Genomic DNA, 24,505 nt, shown 5'->3' on the forward strand with positions numbered 1-24,505 from the left:
TACTTTGCTAAAAGTCAGTCGTCAAAATGAGAATGTACATTGCAAAATTATTATAGAAAGTCTCCGTATAATTGTATTGAATACAGAAGCAAGCAGTCATTTATACAGATAGTATACATGGTCTCAAGAGTAACTGTTTTATGTTTGTTTTTCTTGAAATCATGTTCATGTCTGAGCTGACTTAGGTGATTTTTTTGAGTTATGTGATGTTGCTTGTCAATTGTGATTTAAGTATACAAAAATGTTTAATTGTCAATCTTTTCTCCAGGGTTTGCAATTCATGATGATTGTTTACAAGAAACTTGCATCTATATCTTGAGCATATGGAGCCACTGCCTTGAAGGGCCCAGTAGCATTTCCCATTGTAGCTACCGGTGCAAGAGCAAAGAAATGTTTTATTTTAACAGCCAGTGTTTGATTTCGTCCTAATTCAGCAAATATAATCTCCGTCCCTTGGGAATGACCGGCATAATATATCTGACTGACATTGGTTGTTTTCACTATGTAGTCTACTGTGGAAGGAAGGTCGTATTTTGCCATTTCGTCCCATCTACAAAATTTCAATCATATAATTTGTATGAAAATGAAAACATAAATGAAGTTAGAATATTTTTTTCTTCAAATTCTTGATTTTGTAACCCTTATCGGAACATTAGTGGAATTTGTTATCAAAATTTTAGTTTAAAATTTCATAAAGAAAAAGAAAACCATGCATTGTCCGATGAAAATCTAGACTGTATAGAAGAAGAAGACGTTTTATTTCCATAAAATGGGCTCTCGAACAATATTAAACTGTAAGACATCATTTTAAAAACAACAGGATTAATAGTGAGGAAAAGAATCATTTGAATATGTTCTATAAGGACATTTTAATGGAATTTTCACCGTGCACTGTTTGAACTTTTAAAAAAAGAATCAACCAGGGCTGATAGGTCCAATTAGTCTCAAAACTAATCTTTGTCAAATACATTTGTGTGTTGATTTTTTCCTAAACTTACGTAAAATCCCAGAATTTTTCATCTGTAGGTTTTAATGTTTTATGTCGTTTTGAGTATGTGTTTCCTCTACTGTTTCCCATCCAGACATCCATCCCTCTGTCAGCCAAGATGAAACCGAGACTCTGGTTGGCTAGATTTTCTACCCAGCATGATGAACATGACAACAATCCATGTTGGAGTAAAACTACAGGTCTACTCTGGTTACTTCCTTCAACGATCGAATTCCAATGTTATCATATACAGTCTATGAATTAATTTGTTTTGTGTGTAAAATCACAAACAAGAGCAGACAAGTATATACCGTACGAAGTCGGTATGGTATACCAGTACCTGAAATAACGAAAATCGATGCCGGCTGTTATTATAAATTATAGATATACGTTACTTTAGCCCTTACATGCTTTTTTTCTAATATTAATTTAAACTAAATTGTAAAATACTAGTATGCATACAAATAAGAGAAAGAGAGAGAGAGAGAGATATGAACATATATGTATGACATGCATGCTTAGGAATCTACCCGAGCTGCAACGATATACCTTGTTTATGTATTGGAGGTATCCTGTGTAAACCAAGTATGTATCCATCTGCTGTCTCGACTAAATGTTCTTCGAAAGGATATCCTTTGCTGTTTATCAACTGTGACTAAAATAAGACATCATCAAATGAGAACCTTGAAGTGGAACAGACAGAAAACGAATTGAGAGTCTAATATACAAAGAATATTAATGACACTCAAGAAAATAAAAATACGTGAATATTACAAATTATTTTAACATTTTAATAGACGCCGTATTTTTTATCATTTATTAATTATAACTGAAAGAGATGCATGTATAATATGAAAAAGAAGATGTGGTATGATTGCCAATGAGACCACTCTCCACAAGATCGAGAGTGTGCATGTTTTCAGTAGATTTTATCATTTTGTCACGAGGGTACATGATAAATGCCATTCCAGTAACACAACTTGTGCACATTGATATGGTATCATTTTTCTTGAGAAACATTCGTCCTAAAAGTATATCAGAAATTCACCTCCTTCGTTAATATTTGGAAGTAATGTCATGTACTTAGCATTTTCTATATCTCACTGGTTTTTTCTAAAATGCGAAGCACTTACCACGTTTTTATATGCATCTGGGTCTATCTTCTGTCCCGAGATTATTCCATTTGTGAAAAGCGGTGTTGCAATAGTAAAAAAAAAAGTACAAGCTAAAATGTTTCTAATATGCACAGACATTATTTTGAGGAGTCAAAATGATAAAAGAAGTTTTAAAATCTCTTATGCTGCAACTTTTACCATTTTAATTTGAGAATAACCAATAGTAGATTTTTATTGGATGACAGTTACCATAATCTTACATAATAACAATGACCTCTAACTATCAAAGAGTGAACTTATCTTGTCTTACACAAGACTGAATACACTTAATCAGCGGTTGTATTTCAATATCGGCCTGTATGGACTATTCAATGATTTTTTTTTGCAAAACGAAGAAAATGACATGAAAATAAATCGAAGTACATGAAAATGTTAAGATTTAAAAAATGTTTGACAAATAAGTATTAAAACAACAATTTGGTGCGTGTGAAGCACTTTTCTGGATTTACCTTTATCAGGAAGGCTCAAATCAAACATTTGAAAGGCAAAGATATATAAATATTTTAGGAGCTATATCCCCGAAAGGGATCTAAAGAAAATAGCCAAAACTATCTAAGATATGTTTTTGTAGTTGAAACCTATATATTTCCAATAATTTATCAAATTATTAATGGAAAATTAAAGAATTTGAAGTTGATGACATCAAATATAGAGCCAATGACTAATTAAAAACAAAATCATGGTATCATTCATATTAAAGTAGAAAATTATTTAATCTTATCTATATACAAGATAAAACTACTTGTCGACCGCAGAGATCATTCAACTTAAAGTTGTTAAGTTCAGATGCTTATCAATTTTCTCATAAGGCAAATCTGATGAATCCTATGATATAATGCTGATCCTTACGAACAAAAGCTCTTTCCTATAGGTCCAGTCAGATGAAGCATTAAGAACCCCAAACAAATTTTTGTGCATGTATTTCTTTTTATACTGATATAAGAAAATAGAATTTGTTTATGACGAACAGTGGGTATTTTTTTTTTACAAAATTTTAAGTCCTAAATCGCCTCTGATCAAAATGATTGTGAAAAAATAATGATATTATCAACGATCTGCAACATTTTAGTCTAGTTTCAAGCTATTGATAAGCAAATTGATATCCGTCATTTAAAATATAAAAATTACCAATGATACATATCAGATATAAATTGATACACCTCTAATAAAACCAACCTAATATAGCACTGAACATCTGGAAACTACAACATCGTCATAGACATCATCACCGGTGTGAAAATAATCATTCTACCTCGCAATAACAGTGCCTTTGGATTTATAAATCTTGAGTTATGCATATCAAAAACAGTTTAACCTAAGTCTTTACAAGTTTCAGCTTTCTAAAAAGCTTTGGAGTGCTTCGCTGTATCATAATAAAGTAAGGTGTGGTTTATGTGGTTGTTTAAGTACGAGAAAAGTTTATTTATCCCCTATGTGCATATTCGAGGGTCTGGATGGGGGTCCTTCATTTTTGTTTTCTTTATTTTTTTAGGCCATTTTTCTCTATTCTTTATAAATTTTGTCCATTAATCTCCATTCTTTATATTTTAACCCTCCATAATTCTCTATGCTTTAATTTTTTTGCCTATTTTTCTCTAATTCTTTATTTTTCTGGTCTTTTATTCTGCGCGTTTTGCTCATTGTTCGCTATTCTGTAAACCCCATCCATACCTCCATATACTCACAAGTGTGGTCTTATCAGCCCGTCTTAGATGGGTGCATTGTGGTATACTGTAGTTCGTTCATGAATACTTCCTACATAACTTAAATTTGCTTTTACCAATTCACACGAAACTAAAACGGAACATTAGGATTGAAAGACGAAAACTTTCTTTTGATTTTAAAATTCTTATGTGTCGTCATACAGTACATAAGATACAGTTTGATTTTTGAAAATTTATTATTTGTCATTCCACAGTTATCGGACTTATGGTAATATTCTACATGGCATACTCTAGATCTAAAATGTTTGAGGGTCTGATGGGGGGGGGGGGGGGGGGGGGGGGGGCGGGGGAGGTCCTTCATTTCTGTATTCTTTAACTTTTTATGCCATTTTTCTCTATTCTTTATACTTTTTGCCCATCAGTCTCTTTTCTTTTTTGCACCGCATTATTCTCTATTCATTATTTTTTTTATCCATTTTTTTCTATTTTTTATATTTTTTGCCTATTATTTTCTATTCTGTAAACCCCCATCCACACCCTCATGTTTGGATTAACTATTTACTTTACGCTGTTGTTAATATTGGCGAATCTAACCTCACTTTGGATTTAAACATTTTATAGTTCGTCGTTCCATAAAGTTATGGGACTTTCAACAGTCAATTTTGTCGCAATATCTATTTGCATATGGATATCCTAATGCATGTTTTCTTACACAGCAATGTTACTAAGTTGTTATTAGATGCATAACTATTTCAGATCTTCTCACGATAATTCTAATGCACAATTCGAGTGTATCATATGGTCTTGACGTAGCTGTGTTTTTATATCAATTTTTGTTTTGTTTTATAACATGGAATACACGTATTCTGACAATTTTCTTGAAGATCACTGGCAGTTATGTGTATTTTAAGTGTTGGTGTATATGCATATTTACACCAAGATGTCGTTAAATGAAATTAGATACACTGCATTTATCATGCTTTTCAATAACATATGGTCAAATCGCTGAAAGACACCCCTCCTAAATTATTGAAAACTATCATTCTGCATTGACAATAATGTCTTAATATCAATTAGATACACCCATTCGGGATTATGCCCTTATGGTGTATCTAATACATAATCAGATGAGCACTCAGAAACTTGTTTATCTTTGCCCCTCTTCTAATTTATCAACACGAATTGACTCGACATTATATAGCAAGGTAAACCAGTAAAGGCAAAATTAATCATTGGTCGGGTACTCATACTGTAATTTTGTCCGTATTTAATATCTTCTCCTCTCCAGGACATGTTCCCAATTCTATATCTCATTCCAGCCAATAGAATCTTTCCCACATCATTAGGCAACCAATGAGAACTGATGTTTGTTACGTAATAATTTAAAGATGGCGGGAATATCGTATGAAACTGTCAATAAATATTAGGGAATATTTAATAAAGCGAATGGCTTCGAGTAGCAAAAACGCAAAAAGCAAACATTAAAAAAAGTTTAAAAAATATAAGACGTCACAACATCTTCCAAAAAACTAAAGAAATACATACTACTATGTATAGTACACACACATACGTTGGAGTCTATATATGCCTTTGCTATCCCATCATTAAACCTGTACTTTAATTATGAAATACAACATGAGGTCTCGAGGTATCTTGTTTGCTTCAAGTGAAAAGGTCATTGATAGCAAGAATGCCGAAGAAGATGTGATTTTCTCCTAGTCGGAATGATGTGTCCATGTGTGGTCACATGTGATCTTTGTTCGTTTTTAGTGCTATTCCTAATTAACATACGACCAGCTTCTGCCTTGGTTCTTAAAATTGAGCTAAGGAATTCAAATCGCTCAAAATGGCGCATTATTGAGGAAGGGATGACTAAGTCCTGAGGAGAAATCATACGATAGCAGCAACAAGGATATATTGTACAAAAGTCAGAAAATATTATCCCGGAGCAAGTTGAGATCCAAAAACCAAATGCTACGACACATGCTATATATTAGTAAAGTAAGATCCAAATATTTTAAAAGAAAAATTAGGATTCTACACAGAAAAAACGTACAAGATCCAGGCAAAACAAGCGAGCGACACATTTTAAGAAAATCGGAGTATACCTATTCTAAAGACGAAAGTAAGACCCATAACACAAACTAGCATCGGGAAAGATGACTCAGTGCAATAAATAAGCAAGATCAAGACATCACAAAGCCGCAACACAAACACAAAACATCATAGTTTATCATCAATAAAGCTTGATACAGATAACGAAAACCAGCATCTCAGGTATAGAACACAGATCATTTACAAGAATAAGGCATGCTTCAGAACATGATAAATGAACTAGGCACGATACAGACAACACAAACCAGCAACCCGTTCACGCAAATTCAAAATATCAAGTAAGGCAAGATATATATCAACACAAAAACAGAAAAAAAGCCAACTAATAAAGGTGGTAAGTAAAAACACAGAAATGACAATTGTTTAGATAAGAACATTACTCCATAAATTGTTTATGTCATATATTATGTTTTTAACCTTGTGTAAACAGAGTACAACGTTATATCTCCGCAATATAAAAATATATATTCTATAAAAATCAACAGATTTCTTTAATTAGAATACACAGTGTGGGAATGGAACTGTGCGGTTTTGTAATGTTTTGGTCATTCGGGAGACTGTCAAGCGGGGCTCCGTTATTCGAAACAATAACAAGTTGCTTGATGGAAAGTTTGATGAACTCAAATGTTACTATATAACGTTTCTGCTGCAAGTTTTGGTAATCAAAACATTCTATATGTAAATATGAACCAATAAAATAATGAAAATGACATATGCATCCAAACGTTTTCCTTAGAATGGTGGAGCTCCCAGTAAGTCGATCAAAACTGTCACGGAGCAGCAATCAAAAATGTTAAATAAACATCGAAAAACCCATCGTTACTACCAGAATTTTCACATGTACCTTTTCTGGTATATAGTCTTACCTGTCTGAAAGTTTAAAAGCCATTGTCCCAGTAGAAATCCAAATATATTCATTTTCTAAATGTCGGATATTTAATTGACTGTACAATCGCTTGCAAGTTTACTGTACAATCACTTGGAGCTATCCTGTACAATCGCTTGGCCAACTTTGGTTAACAAAAATTGAAAGGAAGTAGAAATATCTTAATTGGCTTGATTTGTTTGACTTGTAATTAAATGTTCTATATAAAAACTGGCTTAGCACTGATATTTTCGATTGCAGGTTAAATTAAAGCGCAAATGTCATTACAATTATTTTGTATCATCATATTTTCGTGATACATAGCTTTAAAAACATATTTTATTTGAAATATATGAAACACAAAATATGATTGCAGTTATACACAAAGAGATTGAGAACAATGTTGCTCTTATATCAATCTCCCTGTTAAAAGATAAAAGGAAATGACTGCTTTTTAAATGGTTAAAACGTGACATTAGGATATGTGTTTCAATGCTCTTCCAAATCGGAGATAAAGTCTATTAAAGAGGAATTCATTATAGGCCAAAAAGTAAATTGATATTTTAATGGAACATAATAGTTTCTAGTGTTTACGTTTTGGGCATATGAATAATTATGACACTCAAGTAGGAAATGCTTACTGTTATCTATTCTGCAACATTCATGAACAGTTTTTTCTTTCAATGAGATTTATGTCATATAAATGTTCATTAAAAACTACTGCAATCCAATGCAACATAATATATATGTCTGGCATGAGTTTGTTTTCCTTGTTCTGTAATGATTTAATAACAGTTATTTGGTATTGTTATCAATTTTTTTTATTTAAGCCTCAATAACACATTCGAAAGTCTCACTAATGTGTGAAGGTTTTATTTTCAATTAATGGATGCAGTCTGCATTAGCGGATCCGGTGTGCGGGGGAGGGTGTTCTGGTGGTTGAAACCCCAATTTTTTCGATTTTATTTATTTTGTGAAAGTTTCATGATGTTCCATGGTTTGGATCACCCTTTGTTCAGAAAGGATGGATCCACGTCTCGTATGCTATCGTCAATGATAGTTTTACGTGATGAAATGATCATTCAATTGATTTTTTTATAGTTTGGTCTTGTGTGCTGTAACACCAGTTTTGGGGAGGACTGAGCGCACACAAAAATATTTAACCCGCCACTATCTTTATGTGCCTGTCCCAAGTCAGGAGCCTGTAGTTCAGTGGTTGTCGTTGGTTCATGTCTGTCTTTTTTGGGGGGGGGGGTTGTTATAAATTAGGCCGTCAGTTTTTGATATTTAATTGTTCGTCGGATGTTATAGTTAGGAATATTAAAAAGTTAATGGAGGATGATACTGCTTACTATTAAGAAGAAATTCATAAAATATAAGGATTTTGTGTTTTATTTGTCTTTTAGATAACAACTCACACCCCTTATCCTTGATACATTTTATTAAGAGAGCTTTATACCACCAGTAGCAAAGATAGGTTTAATCCACCATTTTCTACATAGGAAAATGCCTGTACGAAGTCAGGAATATGACAGTTGTTGTCCATTCGTTTGATGTATTTGAGCTTTTGACTCGTTTTGCCATTTGATTAGGAACTTTCCGTTTTGAATTTTCTTCGGATTTCAGTATTTTTGTGATTTTACTTTTTTTTTGTATTAAACAGAATATCTTATTGGCAATTATACCACATCTTCTTATTTTTATTTTATGTTCATTGCCATATACGTGTATTTTCTTTGTTCCGCGAAAAGCTACCACCATTCCACATTCGAATGCATTTATCAAGTTAGAATATCCCTCTGATGAAACATTCTTTGTTGTATTGTTAATATACGTATATATTATTTTTTAAACTGTTGGGATTAATAAATTAAGTGAACATAGGCGGATCCAGGGGGGCTGGGGGGGGGGGGGGGGGGCCCGGGCTCCCCCTTTTGTGGGAAAAATTTGGTTGATTATATAGGGAATCACTGAAGCATGACTGGAGCGCCCCCCCCCCCCCCCCCCCCCCCCTTAGGTAAGTCAGCGTCCCCCCCCCCCTTATGAAAAGTTCTGGATCCGCCACTGGTGAACTACAAAATATGATTACCCTTCCAGAGCACCTACTCACCTTTTCATTTATTTATTTTTGTACGAGCACTATTTTCTTTAAAATGGTTTCTTTACATTTGTACTGCCCTTTTATTTTGTCTTGTATGCTTATTGTTCGAATGTTGAGTTTCTCTCTGATATAGACACCTTAAAAAGTTTCCTTGATATAATCTTAATCGGCAAAATGACTGAATTCGTACTCATTTTTATTTCAAATACTATAGATGAATATAATAGGACAGACAAGGAACAACCAATGAAACCACCGAGGCCCCCTGCGCATAATGAAGAAGAGTTACTCGAGAATAGTGAAGAAGGTTAATTGGACAAAGTGAAGAAGGTTAACCTGAGCATAATGAAGAAGGTTTACATGAGCATAGTTAAAAATGTTTACCTAAGCATAGTGAATAAGATTTACTTGAGCATAGTGAGGAAGGTTTACCTGCTAATAGTGAAAAGGGTTGACTGAAGAAGCAGTACCTGATCATAGTGAAGAAGGTTATTTAAGTATTGTGATAAAGATTTACCTGTGCATCGTGAAGAAGATTAACCTGAGCGTAGTGACGAACATTGATCTGAGCAAAGTAAAGAAGGTTTACCTAAGTTTAGTGGAAAATGTTTACCTGTGCATAGTGATTTTTTTTTACCTGAGCATAGTGACAAAGGTTAATCTGAGCATAGTTAAGAGGGTTAACGTGAGCATAATGAAGAAAGTTTACCTGGCCATAGTGAAGAAGATTTTTAACCGATGTTCCTGCTGGATGTTCTTCGACATAGACTGGTATCCTTGTCTGACAAAAAAGTGAATTGCTAGATATTAGACATTAAATACTGTATATTTATATTGAAATTATGGAAAATTTATATCGTGAGTATATGTCGGTTTGATGTTCTGAATTCTTTGTTCCAGTTAATGCTTCATTGTTTTTTTTTTATTGTGTTACTTCTAAATCCAAATATCAGAATGTTATGATATGAAAAATGCAATATATCAGAATTGTTTTGAATAAAACATGTTATTTAGTAACTAATTATGTCTTCCATTTATTTCTATTTACATCTTTTAAGTCGGTGACAGCTTCCATGGTTATTTTCTATCTTGACTCACCCGATTCATCTGTTTTGAGTCATAGCCAGCAAGAAAGAAAAGAAAATTTTCACAAACAATACTTCCGAGGTTGTTTCCACAGAAATCATGTCCAATTAAACGAATGAAGTCAGATGTTGGTAACAATTCTCCTTTCCCGAGCAGATTAAATAATATCTGAAACAGTGTATTACAAGGTTATTATTGTCAAGTGCCTTTACCAAAAAAAAGAATAAAAATGAAACCCACAACTTGCCATACATGGTTAGCATTGTATAACATTGCAACTGTTTTCGTGTTGGTGCTACTATAAAGCAATTTCGATAAATTTGTAAAAAACGGTTAACAATAGAGAGATAATCATCAAGCCTGAAACCAAAACAAGAGGCAAGCAATTAGCCCTTATGCCGGTACCAAGTCAGGAATCTGACAGTTGTTTTCCATTCGTTCTGTTGGTTGATACAATCGTGTGTATGATTTTGTCAGGTTTTATGGATTTCCCCCGTTTTGAAATTATCATGCAGTTCGGTATTTTTGTAATTTTTTTTTTTTTTTTGCAGAATGAAATAATAAACAGGTTTATTCATATTCTAAAATGGTAAGTAATTGCAAAATTTCGTTATGTGGTAAGAAAAATATATACATAGTGTTTAGCATGTACCTGTTTTTATTTTTGGAAGAAGTATGTCTAATTACCCTGAGTTTATATTACAGCAGGGACATTTTTAAAAGTATTCTAATCTTTACTAAAATTCACATTATCAAATACTTAAGGGCTTTAAACAACATAACAGAGTATTTTATGAACACTTTCCCATTCACTAAACTCTTAAGATGGCTCAATACTGCAATCGTGATTGATTAGGACAAATTTTCATTTTTTTTTCTCAAATAAATTTACAAGATCACTCAGAAACTAAACAAACATATATGTCGGGTATAAAGTCATGTATTGTCTTTCAGATATGAATAATTACATTTTGTTAAACGATGATACTCTCTCTACATGAGGCGTCGGACTAAACGTCTTTATTATGACTGGACATGGGCGCGTACTTATCATCAAGCACAAAAACGGACGCCTTTTTAAGCAAGGGTTTTACTACCAGAAAGGGAGAGGTCCAGGAATGACTTCATCTCTATACTCTAGTCAACCCTTGCATGGTTTCATCTAATTATAATGCTCTGAGTAAAACAAGAACAGGGGAAATTTGTCATAACTCTTTTTCATGCTAATAATAACAATTATTTATAATAAAAAAATTTTACTTTATATTTATGACATGCAAACATAAAATATTTAGAGACACAACACACACCTTTTTTGCATTTTGTATCATAGCAAATTAACTTTCGACTGGACAAGAAACTTACATCAAGGTCTTTTGCCAACGGAGCCACTGCCTTAAAAGGTCCCAAGAGTAGCCACAGGTGCAAGAGCAAAGAAATGTTTTATTTTAGAAGCTAGTGTTGGATTTCGTCCTAATTCAGCGAATATAATCATTGTGCCTTGAGAATGACCTGCATAATATATCTGACTGCTATTGGTTGTATTCACTATGTAGTCTACTGTGGCAGGAAGATCGTATTTTGCCATTTCGTCCCATCTACAAAATTATCAGATTCAAATGGAATCCAACTCTTTCTAGCAGTATTGACTTCATTAGAGGTTTGTGGCATCGTGAGGTACATTTTGGTTTGAGACCCCAGCGTGTTTATACTAACACATTGTTAGATGACCAGATTTTCGGCTTCAAGCGTTCAAGTTTTGTTGGAGATACTTTCATTAATATAACAGAAGAGATTTAAGGACTTTACGAAATTAAAATTAGAAAGTAACCTTTTCACGATGATATTTTAAAATCTATAAATTCGACTTTACTCGATATTTCATTTTCAACATCTTAAAAGTCATGACTTCGAAGTCTTGACTTTCAAATTTCGAAATTTCTGCTTTAAAAGCTAAAAAAATTTCATTTTTTCAAACTCGAAATTTTAAACTATAAATTTCGACATTTTGAAACTTAAAATTTGACATTTTAAATCTTAAAATTTGACATTTTTAATCTTAGAATTTGACATTTTATATCTTAAAATTTGACATTTTAAATCTAAAATTTGACATTGTAAATCTTGAAATTTGACTTTTTAAATCTCGAAATTTCAACTTTTTATAATTAAAATTTGCTAGATTTAAACGTCGAAAATTAGACTTAATTCAAATTTTGGCGATAGTCAGAGAAGGAGATGGGGACACAAATTATAAAAATCATCATTCTAACATTTTGGCTATTGATATTAATAAATTGTTCTGTTCTTTAACGTATGATACGGATAAGCATTTAACATGCAGATGATTACTTCAGAGAGACAATGTATGTAGGCGCAGAAAACTGATTTTTTTGACATTGCAACTTTAATTGATTTTAAAAAAAGAGGCGGAAGATACCAAACGAAGGAAATAACACTGTATAAATTATATGAGTCCTTAGCGCTTTTCTGGATAAACTTTCATCAAAAACAGTTTAAGCCAAATATTGAAGACTGAGGAACACGAACAATATGCACAAATCATTATTACTAAAATTACCAATTGCTAGATGGCTACGTGACTTATGTAATTGATATTTACTAAAAAGACAGGACTGATTTCACATTACTTCGGGAAAAAATACACAGTTGATATACTGTAAGAGTTTTATCTTACGTAAAGTTCCAGAATTTTTCATCTGTAGGTTTTAATGTTTTATGTCGTTTTGAGTATGTGTTTCCTCTACTGTTTCCCATCCAGACATCGATGCCTCTGTCAGCCAACATAAAACCGAGGCTCTGACTGGCAAGATTTTCCACCCAGCACGCAGAACATGACAACAGTCCATGTTGAAGCAAAACGACAGGGTTGCTGCCATTAGTTCCTGAAACAAATAGTTGAACTATATGGACTCACATATTTTCAATTTCTTATACATGTATGTCTCATTTAAAATAACAGATTTTTTTATAAAACAGATAAATCAAAATTGTCTATATAAAAAACGAGAAACGAGAAACACATATAAACGGCATCAACAAACGACAACCACTGAACAACAGGCTCCTGACTTAGGACAGGTGCAAACAAATGCAGCGGGTTTAAACGTTTTAATAGGCCCCAACCTTTACCCTACCTGAAACAATAGTGTAACATCACAAAATAGAAAGACACACTATAAAATATCAATTGAAATGGCTTAACTCAATCAAAAGACATATTAACAAAAACAAGTGAACATACACTGAACGAATAAATTTGATCTATGACACAATGGAAATACAAAATTAATAAAAAAAGGATGTTAGATGTAAAACAATATTAGAAAGACAACCATAACCTTGAACAAAATGCCGCCAAATAAAATAACGTTCACAGGTAAATAAAAATAATTTTGTTGTAAGGTAGACATGGAGAACGGAAATACTTTTAAAAAAATAAATAATTTTGTTGTTCCTAGTACAAGAACAAAAGTGAAAATTTATCGTCATACTAAACATTTATCAAAGGTGGTATATATTAGAAATAGTGAGACTAGATATAACACTGAATAAGTAAACATTAAATAACAAAAATACATTACAAATTGTATCAACAGGTCAAATTAACACGAACGGACGATTTGAGAGTACTCGCAGTTACTGAAAGCTAGTGTTAAAAGCCAAAAACAATTAATAATAAACATCATGCATCAGAGACTAAAATCAACTAAAACACATCCAAGGGTAACAACATCACAAGGTAATAACACGATAACTGCGAATGTTAAGATGCCAAATCATGGGGCCTAAGAAGATTTAAAAAACCATATGAGAGCAACGAATGTTCCATTATTTCGTATTTTCATTTGAAGTCATCGTTTTGTTGAAGTATTCTCTTTGCTAGGTTAGTGTCTGATCACTTTGGAAGTGATTAAAAGAGAAGCAAAAGATACCAAAGTGATATGTTACCTCACAAGTCGAAAACAAAAAATGACTATGACACGGCAAAAGACAAACCATGACAAAAACACAAACACCAGTACACAAAACACAACATAGAAAATCAAAGACTGAGCAAAACGAACCCATCGAAACCCGGGGGGGGGGGGGGGCGATCTCATGTACTTCGGAAGAGTAGGCAGATCCTGTGTCCACAGATCCACATGTGACACCCGTCGTGTTTCTCCTATAAAATATATTCATTAGCTATATCAATTAATTCAGCATCACGCAATAGCGGATTGGTATTTGACTTTTATCTAACCCTAAGAAAGCACAAAATTAATAAATCATCAACGTTTATAAAGTGTTATTTACATTTGTCATTCAACAAACTTATACAAGTTTGAAACTCCTAGATTATATGGCTGTGCAAAGTTTTTACACACTATATGAATGTGTACATGGATATGCTAAATATTCGCGTATTCACGTCAGCTTGGTAGTCGTTTCTATTTTAACTCCTTTGATGTAGCAAGCCCTTAATTGGAAATCATCCGGATGATTCACAATGTACTCTTACAATCGCTTATCCACTATCTCTCTTATGGTTATGTTCCTACCATTTCTCCGAATCGTGTTTTACTTTAAATAATTCCAGGTCAATGGAACTTTCTCCAGACACTTTCTGTGTAAACATGTCTTCTTTTTTTTGTATATTTTAAAAATGTCATCATCTTTTGATAAATTGACGTTTTTGATTAACATTATAAACAAGAAAGCTTGTAGACAAATTTGTTTTGGTTAAAGAGGAGCAAGCATTGTTACCCTTTTTGTGAACTTTGACGTGAATGATCATCGTATCCTTTATCCGAGACCCGGGTATCCCCAAACTGTGGGATAAAAAAACTTTGAGAAAAATACGACCAAACATCAACATAGTTTAAGGGAACTTACAAACGGAAAACAACGATAAAAGTGGACAAGTCTGAATGTGTGTCAACCAACGATGGTTAAATGAAAACAGATCTAAATATACAGAACCACTCAATCCAAAATCTACCTGAGCAAAGTCAATAGATGAACCCATGACGTACGGCTGGTTTCAAAGAGTTTTCACGAATTGGTCGCAAACAAGAAAAGAAGATTTATGAGCTTGTTGAAAGCATGTTATCGATAGGCGAAGAAACCAGGGAATACCTCGACAGGGTGATTGTTCAATTGAAACATATGGCTACTAAATTTAAGTGATCACTTACAACCGAAGATGACAAAATAGTGGTTACTGACATAAAAGTCCTTTGTTCCATACCAGGTACAAACGTAATATGGGAAAAAAAGGAATGCTTGATAAAAAGATCCGAGGTAAAGTATCTTTTAGATTTGTTTGAATAGATCCAAAGTTTTGATATGACCCCCTACCCCATCCTAAATTTGAGAGCTAAGAAAATTCCATACGGCAATACTTTTGTCCGCACTAGGTGCAAACGAAAGCTGGGGACTTGAGGTCTACTTGAGCAAAACTCCAGGGTGTTGTTCAGCTTATTATTTTTTAAAGAGGTCCAAAGAAGGGGTCTGACACCCTACCCCACCTTTACCTTAAAGCCAATCAAAAATTTCCTACGGCAAGACTTTTGTCCGCACTAGGTGCAAACGAAAGCTGGGGACCTGAGGTCTACTTGAGCAAAAATCCAGGGTGTTGTTCAGCTAATTATTTTTGAAAGAGGTCCAAAGTAGGGGTCTGACACCCTTCCCCACCTTAATCTTAAAGCTAAAAAAAAAACCCTACGGCATAACTTTTGTCCGCACTAGGTGCAAACGAAAGCTGGGAACCTGAGGTCAACTTGAACAAAAATCCAGGGTGCTGTTTAGCGTAGTTTTTTTTAAAGAGGTCCAAAGTTGGGGTCTGACACCGTACCCTACCTTTACCTTAAAGCTAATAAAAATTGCCTACGGCAATACTTTTGTCCGCACTAGGTGCAGACGAAAGCTGGGGACCTGAGGTCTACTTGAGCAAAATTCCAGGGTGTTGTACAGCATAGTTTTGTTTTTTTTTTGAAAGAGGTCTAAAGTAGGTGTCTGACACCCTACCCCACCTTAATCTTAAAGCTAAAAAAAAAACCCTACGGCATAACTTTTGTCCGCACTAGGTGCAAACGAAAGCTGGGAACCTGAGGTCAACTTGAACAAAAATCCAGGGTGCTGTTCAGCGTAGTTTTTTTTAAAGAGGTTCAAAGTTGGGGTCTGACACCGTACCCCACCTTTACCTTAAAGCTAATAAAAATTCCCTACGGCAATACTTTTGTCCGCACTAGGTGCAAACGAAAGCTGGGAACCTGAGGTCTACTTGAGAAAAAAATCAGGATATTGTTCAGCTCAGTATTTTTTAAAGAGGTCCATAGTTAGGGGTCTGACACCCTACCCCACCTTTACCTTAAAGCTAATTAAAAAAAATCCCTATGGCATTATTTTTGTCCGCACTAGGTGCAAACGAAATCTGGGGACCTGAGGTCTACTTGAGAAAAAAATCAGGATATTGTTCAGTTCAGTATTTTTTAAAGAGGTCCATAGTTAGGGGTCTGACACCCTACCCCACCTTTACCTTAAAACTAATTAAAAAAAATCCCTATGGCATTATTTTTGTCCGCACTAGGTGCAAACGAAATCTGGGGACCTGAGGTCTACTTGAGAAAAAAATCAGGATATTGTTCAGCTCAGTATTTTTTAAAGAGGTCCAAAGTTGGGGTCTGACACCCTACCCCACCTTTACCTTAAAGCTAATTAAAAAAATCCCTATGACATTATTTTTGTCCGCACTAGGTGCAAACGAAAGCTGGGGACCTGAGGTCTACTTGAGAAAAAATCCTGTGTGTCGTTCAGCTTAGTTTTTATTTTAAAGAGGTCCAAAATTGGGGTCTGACACCCTATCCCACCTTAACCTTAAAGCTAATAAAAAATTCCCTACGGCAATACTTTTGTCCGCACTAGGTGCAAACAAAAGCTGGGAACCTGAGGTCTACTTGAACCAAAAATCCTGGGTGTTGTTCAGCGTAGTTTTTTTTTAAAGAGGTCCAAATTTGGGGTCTGACACCATACCCAACCTTTACCTTAAAGCTAATAAAACATTCCCTACGGCATTACCTTTGTCCGCCGCAATAGGTGCAAACGAAATATTGGGACCTGTGGTCCACTTGAGCAAAAATCCAGGGTGCTGTTCAGCTTAGTTTTTTTTAAAAGAGGTCCATAGTTAGGGGTCTGACACTCTACCCCACCTGTACCTTAAAGCGAATAAAAAATTCCCTACGACAAAACTTTTGTCTGTACTAGGTGCAAAATAAAGCTGGGGATCTGAGGTCTACTTGAGTAAAACTCCAGGGTGTTGTTTTTTTTAAAGAGGTCCAAAGTAGGGGTATGACACCCTACCCCACCTTTACCTTAAAGCTTAAAAAAAAAAAAACTAAGCTGAACAACACCCTGATTTTTTGCTCAAGCAGACCTCTGGTCCCCAGCTTTCGTTTGCACCTAATTTTTTATTAGCTTTAAGGTTAAGGCCGGGTAAGGTGTCAGACCCAAATTTTGGACCTCTTTAATCAAAACATATAATTGTTTACTTTTTACACATTGTAATTTAAATATTTATAGTATTTAGAATTCAATTATACCTTATCAGAACCAACTGTTGTATTTAAAAGAATATAGGACAGAACCAAGCAATATTTTCTCAGGATAAATGTTTTTATTTCACATTTAGTCGTGACCTCCTAAGAACCAACGATTATTACGAGTAATTTGAACATTACTTTGATAGTAAGAGTTCTATTATATACATTATCAGTACACGCGATGGATAGTAAACTATTGTGTGTTAATTTACGTTTTTTGATTGAGTTAAGCCTTCCAATTGATATTTTATAGTGTGTTTTTCTATGTTGTGATGTTATACTATTGTTTCAGAAAAGGGAGAAGGTTTGGTACCATTAAAACGTTTAATCCCGCTGCAAATGTTTGCACCTGTCCTAAGTCAGGAATCTGATTACAGTAGTTGTCGTCTGTTTATGTAGTCATACGTGTTTCTCGTTTCTCGTTTTTATATAGATTAGACCGTTGGTTTTTCCGTTTGAATGGTTTTACACTAGTAATTTTTTGGGGCCCTTTATAGCTTGCTGTTCGGTGTGAGCCAATGCTCCGTGTTGAAGGCCGTACCTTGACCTATAATGATTTACTTTTATAAATTGTAACTTTGATGGAGAGTTGTCTCATTGGCACTCATACCACATCTTCCTATATCTATATAGCAATTGATAGTAACAAATGTTATTGTTAGTATATTTAATAAAGTCCAACACAGAAAAACACGAAATTCATTGAAATTAAAAAATAATGGATTTGGGAAAAAAGGAGGAGGGAAAACAAATGTTCTGCCCCCAAGTACCTGTGTTCACTTAGTTCGCTTATCTGAAATACTATAGATATATAAAATTGACAATATATCATACTAAAGAGTATGCTTCATATATACAAAGATATTTCGATATATCATTTCGTCGATAATATTAGACTACACATCCGGTGTATGGGGTTGCCAACGATACAATTCATTGGAGGGGCTTTAATACCAACCGATAAGAAAGGACAAGGTACGATAACCCCCGTTTTGGCCCCCCTATTTTCTTATTTTTCAAATTTTGTTTTGGAAAGCTACTTATCATGTTAAAATATTCCCTGAGGTTTGAAGTTTGTTTGGATGAACTTCAAAACCATTAATTTCAGCAACTGGGTGAGGTGAGGGGGGTAAACTTTCCGTTATTATTCAGATATTGTAATTATTATTCACTTTGGAGGTTTCCGTACAAGGATTTTTTAGTTTTTAAGTGCCTGCGCCAACGTGACTCAGGAATTTTTTTATTACAATGTCATTATCACTGTTTTTGCTGTCTAGATCGCTATATTTTTCTCCGGGTCACGTAGGCGCCCGCTATTAAATTTTAAGAAACACAGGCCAAAAATCGTAATTTTTCCTACTTTTGGCGTTTTTGATGCCCTTTCTCCCCCTTACGTCACCTAGTTGCTTAAATTAATGGTTTCGAAGTTCATCCAAACAAACTTTAAACCTAAGGGAATATTCCAACATAATAAGTAGCTTTCCAAACCAAAATTTGAAAAATGAGAAAATAGGGGGGGGGGTGGGGGGGGGGGGGGGGGGGGGGGGGCAAAACGGGGGCTTATCGTACCTTGTCCTTTATTGGGTGTTTGTATGACGGGCTTGCTTCTCCCATATCCGCCATATAAGGAGATCGAAATGGGACGGTATCTTATTTTTCACAACACACAATGTAATGTTATTCTATTATAGTGCAGATTGACCTGAGACTATCGGACTCTCGTGTGCCACAAAGTATTTCGCTGCATGTGACCTAGAGATTTAATAGCACTTCTTTCATCTTTTGGACTAGACTATATATTCCAACCCGATAACACGTTTAGTTTTTTTTTCAATTCCTCATGTCCGGAACACCGTTTAAAACCCCTTTGAAAGAGTTTTATAATCCTGGGGCACTTCCATTATTTTGTGGTGGGGATGAGCAGCTGAGACTTCTAGTACCCCCAACCTTTTCGAATACTTTGATTATCAAAATTACATAATTTCAAGCGGAAGAATATTTTAATATCGAAAAAAATGTTTCTCCAGAAATCAACCAGCAGTATTGTCGAGAATGCAACATGGAACGTTTCTGTTAGAACTTAAAAAAGGGAAGTTTTAGAATCACTCCCGTGAAACAAAGAAAATGTAAAATGTGTGACAGTGACGATGTTCAGAAGATGTGCTCCACGTAACAACTACATCCGTTACGAGCTCCTTTGCAACTCTAAGCCTTACATGACTGTGACTTCTCAAACCTTTCGTCCATAAACAAATTCGAAAAACTCCTTAACAGAAATAATAGCTATAGATTTAAACTGTCATAAATGTCTCTCCTCGAGTAGAAATCTGTTAAGTACAACGAATTTCAATAGCGATGGTTTATTTAAACATTCGAAATGTATACCATTATTCTTTCGCGCTTCAAGAAGTCAACAAAAACAACTGCATTTAATATATATGCACTACTGAATAAGGGTCCCCATTAAAAGGGCATATATGTATTCGTGTGCATTTAATCCGACTATGATAAAAATTAACAATATATATTTATCTTTTAAAGAAAAATACATGAAAACTACATTAGCTATCAACCAATTAAAATCCAGGATACCTACATGAATTCAAGCACTTGTCTCTGATTTAAAAAAAAAACCTGTATACCTTTATATAACACAGGTAAAAAGTATAGAGACACGTGACAGTGTATCATGTGACAAGGTGTAGTTAAAAAAAAATCTCATGAGACGTAAGGATGACGGGTTGTGTAAGTTGAAAAATACCACTTCACTTATTGAACTTCATTGTGTAATCATTTTTTGCTCCGCGTTGAAGGCCTCGTGACTTTGAAATGAAGAACAGCAATGAAAGCGCTGTTCCTTTGCTCTTTGTGTGATTTTGCTGTGCATATACTGATTTTGTGTCATGGATGGATATCCCATATCCTTTGTTTTTCTATCATGTTTAACATATATTAATAAGAACTGCATGATTATGTAGTTTTCATAACATTTTAATATATTGTTTAACACCTCTTTCAGCACTATTGCGCTATTTGTGGCAGTTATTTTTGTTTGTTTGTTGAGGAAGCCGGAGTGCCCAGTGAGAATAATAGATAGAATATGTGTTTTATGGGTAGTGTATTCGACTTGAAGACCGGCGATGAAATTATAACTGTTGTGAATAAACTTGGACTTAAAAGAAATAATATTCTAGTCATAAACCTTACCGACTCCCTATATATATATTCCATATTTAAGAAAACAAGTGTATTAGAAGAAAAATGCATTGTACATGTAAATTCGGAAAAAAATATTTAGAAAGAAAAGAAACCAAAGATTAAGAAACCAATTATTTTCATATTTTATTGTAGGAAACATTATCTAGCACATACAATCAAATTCTAATATGTCTCTTGGGACCAATAGATCATGAATTAAGTGTTCTTATATATAACTGACAAAGATAATAAAATATAATTAAAAAGTTATATAATTAAGGACGCATCTCGAAACATTTACATACTGACCCCAAAACACCGACTAACATGCAATTAATGAAGTCTTTAAAGTTTTATATTTTATCATTAAATCAGCGACATATATACACATGTGTATGTGTATATATGTCTCTGATTAGATCAATGTACCTGTCGTTATTATTGGTGTACATTCAGGTCGGCTCTGGCAAAAGTTTGTCGGTAATAAGCTAACAAGTGCTGCGCATGACTTTTGAATTTCTGGAGAAGTATTCCGGTGCTGCATTTGCATGGTTCTGTGCGCGTGCCGGCTGACGTATATTGATGCCAATTTTTGACATTTTTACCAATTATAAAATTTAGAATGGAAATGGGGAATGTATGTCTGTTTGTTTTGCTCACACATTGTTTTAAATATAATGGAATTCAATATGACTGTCATACAAGTAAGAGGTTTAGCTAGCTATAAAACCAGGTTTCATCCACCATTTTCTACATAAGGAAATGCCTGTACCAAGTCAGGAATATGACAGTTGTTTTCCATTCATTGATGTGTTTGAACATTTGATTTTGCCATTTGATAAAGGACTTTCCGCTTTGAAGTTTCCTGGGTGTTCGGTATTTCTGTTATTTTACTATCTACTATAGTTTCCACTAAATACGCAATAAATTGGCAAACCCTGCCTTTTCTCGGTTATAGGGAGTCGACAGACAATTCGACCATGATGACTAATTTATAGATCATGTCCTTCTGAAGAAACAATAGAGATGTATATAGAGAAGCAGAAGCACTTGCTTTTATAACGAATGTAGATAGGTGAAATCTTATTGCAGATATATTACTTTTCCGAAATGAGTCTTATGACTTCATGAAGTTCATATCATTGCACAATTTTTAAGCTATGAGGTTTGGGCTTGAAATACCTGTAGGATCGTTATGGGGCTTGAAGGGAAGGATTCTATCCTTTTTAGCCTTCCTTATTTTGATAAACTTTAGAAACTAGTCTGAAAAAGCCCATTGCAAAATATTTTATTGCTTTGGCTTTTTAAACATTGATAACGCAGTGCTACAAAATGTGACATAATATTGTCAGTTGTAGATATTATTACACAATCCATTAAACAGATTATGAACGTTATAGCGCCACAGGGAAATTATTTGTTGATAACATAATAACAAATATTGAAATGTTTTCATATCTTATACCCTAATCATTCAATCTATTTCAGAATGTTATAAATGAAATAAAATATTTTCATGCTTTAAATCAGACTGTTTTACCGAATCGCCTAGTTTCAGAAATGATATAAACACAATAACACCTCCATGTCTAGACATTTGTTTAGTTCAATTCTGTGATAATTTGCATATTAGTTGATTCAGTAAATTGTTACATGGAAAATCCATTGTCTACAGCGAACAGCAAACAAGCTTGAATACTGATATTCTTTTTTTTTTAGCTAATACTTGATAGAAGGGAAATAAGGTCTACAGTAAATAAGATGTAATATATAAAACCTCATCAAAGATACCAGGCTTATAGTTTGGTACACCAGACGCGTTTTTGTCTTCATAAGACTCATCGGTTGCGTTCAAATATAAACCAAGGAATCCTGATTATCTTCAGAAGGAGAAGTCATAAGTATGATTTGATGTAATTGTGATTACAACAATAAGACTATATCCGTTGTCATCTGTTCGCCATAACGGCTATCAAATCATGCTATCATAAAGTCCTTTAAGACTTTACAAGATAGAGCTTCCTTTTCAGAAGCACACATCTGTTAAGGTAATTAAATATGAAACCAAAGCACTTGAAAATCGTATTATTGTTGATGGGGTTCCATGTTGATCCGTCTTTTGTTCTTGTCCTGCCTGCAAAGAAAGTCGCAAAATGCAAGACATAGGGATGACAATCTGGCAACAACGGCGACATCTTAACCTTTTAAGTAGAACTTTATATTTGAGGGCTCGAATACCTGGATGATACAAATCTCGTTTACAGAGGTGTTATGTTACGAAACGTCCGTCTGCCATATAACCATTGTCATTGGCCTTTTTTTCATTGTTCAGCGACTTTTTTTTTGTCAAGCGAATTTCTCACTTTTTATGGAGTAATATGATCACTTTATTTGGTTTAAAGGATCCTTGCAAGTCGACATGTCCGTCAGACAGGGTTCACCTGACTTTCACCTTATTTCATGGATCATGTCGTTGCAGTTCGGTAAGAAAACAAGAACAACAGGCCCAAGTTTATTCTAATTGATGAAATTTTCAAATTTCCTTTTCTCTGAGGGTACAATGCTAAAGGATTTGAACCTTTGTTGGAATATGGATTTTGAGACTAATATATTCTATTGAACACAGATTGATAAAAGCCGCTAGTTGATTGGATTTCATGGCGGCATTGATTCCACATAGTTTATCACCGTATTCAGACATTTTAAAGTTTTTTCTCAGAATTACCTGAATGATCTACTATTATCTTGCCATACATAACGATTAAATTTTTTGTAATGATTTTCATTTCACCTTGACCAATTAAAAACGTTGGCGACTAAGCTCGTTCATGACTGATTCATAAGTTTTCTTAGGAGGACTTCATGACCAAACTATTTTAGTCGTCAATTGAATGACAATGTGGAGACCCTAGACAAAGAACAGTCGTTTCACAACAACCAGGTGACATACATGCCAGCAATAATTTATTTCCATCAGTTCCATCGAGCCCTATAAGAAATTATATTTACATCATTTTCTCTGAAACTACAGAGCATATTTGCTGGTTTTTGTTGTGATTATGATTAAAACACAATGTTGACTGCTGTACGCCTATTTTTGACATTCTTACCTATTATGTCTGTTTGTTTTGTTCACACATCGTTGTCAATATAATGGAATTATATGCGACTGTCATACAAGTGAGAGGTTTAGCTTGCTATAAAACCAGGTTTAATCCACCATTTTCTACATAAGAAATTGCCTGTACCAAGTTAGGAATATGACAGTTGTCATCCATTCATTCGATGTTTTTGAGCTTTTGATTTTGCCATTTGCTTAGGGACTTTCCGTTTAGAATTTTCCTTGGAGCGGTATTTTTGTTATTTTACTTTTTAAAACAAAAGTTTCATTCGACTAGAAGCAAGTGCTTCGGTGTTAGCATCATAATTCTAACACTTAAGATATTGTATTATTTATCTATTTGAAGGTTATAACATTATATTATGGCATTTTGCATGAGATAAGGTTGCATCTCCTTGTGGCAATGGTGACATACGGTTTCAGATCTTCCCTTCAGACCCTTTCAAAACATATCAAAACTATTTATTCTTTCAAAATTGTAAATCTTTTTGTATGAGTCCTTGGCCCAGGTATAAATAAAAATATGGAATCCAAATGCGACAATTTTGGCAGATTATCGAACTGCATTTAATAAAACTAGGAATTTGA

At 34.1% G+C, this 24,505-nt stretch overlaps 1 protein-coding gene across 1 annotated transcript; it reads right to left on the reverse strand.

The window, feature by feature from the left end:
- Positions 1-215: 215 nt before the first annotated feature.
- LOC127709636 (lysosomal acid lipase/cholesteryl ester hydrolase-like) lies at positions 216-23,552 on the reverse strand. The gene is given in 10 exon segments (XM_052215242.1): positions 216-550; positions 999-1,206; positions 1,538-1,643; positions 2,122-2,151; positions 9,618-9,689; positions 10,007-10,162; positions 11,360-11,399; positions 11,401-11,592; positions 12,693-12,900; positions 23,522-23,552. Coding segments are annotated over 10 exon segments (1,302 nt in total). The 3' UTR covers positions 216-291.
- Between the last annotated feature and the right edge of the window lie 953 nt (positions 23,553-24,505).

The sequence above is a fragment of the Mytilus californianus genome, unplaced genomic scaffold (genome assembly GCF_021869535.1).
Source record: "Mytilus californianus isolate M0D057914Y unplaced genomic scaffold, xbMytCali1.0.p SCAF_7, whole genome shotgun sequence".
In the NCBI taxonomy this organism is placed as follows: domain Eukaryota; kingdom Metazoa; phylum Mollusca; class Bivalvia; order Mytilida; family Mytilidae; genus Mytilus; species Mytilus californianus.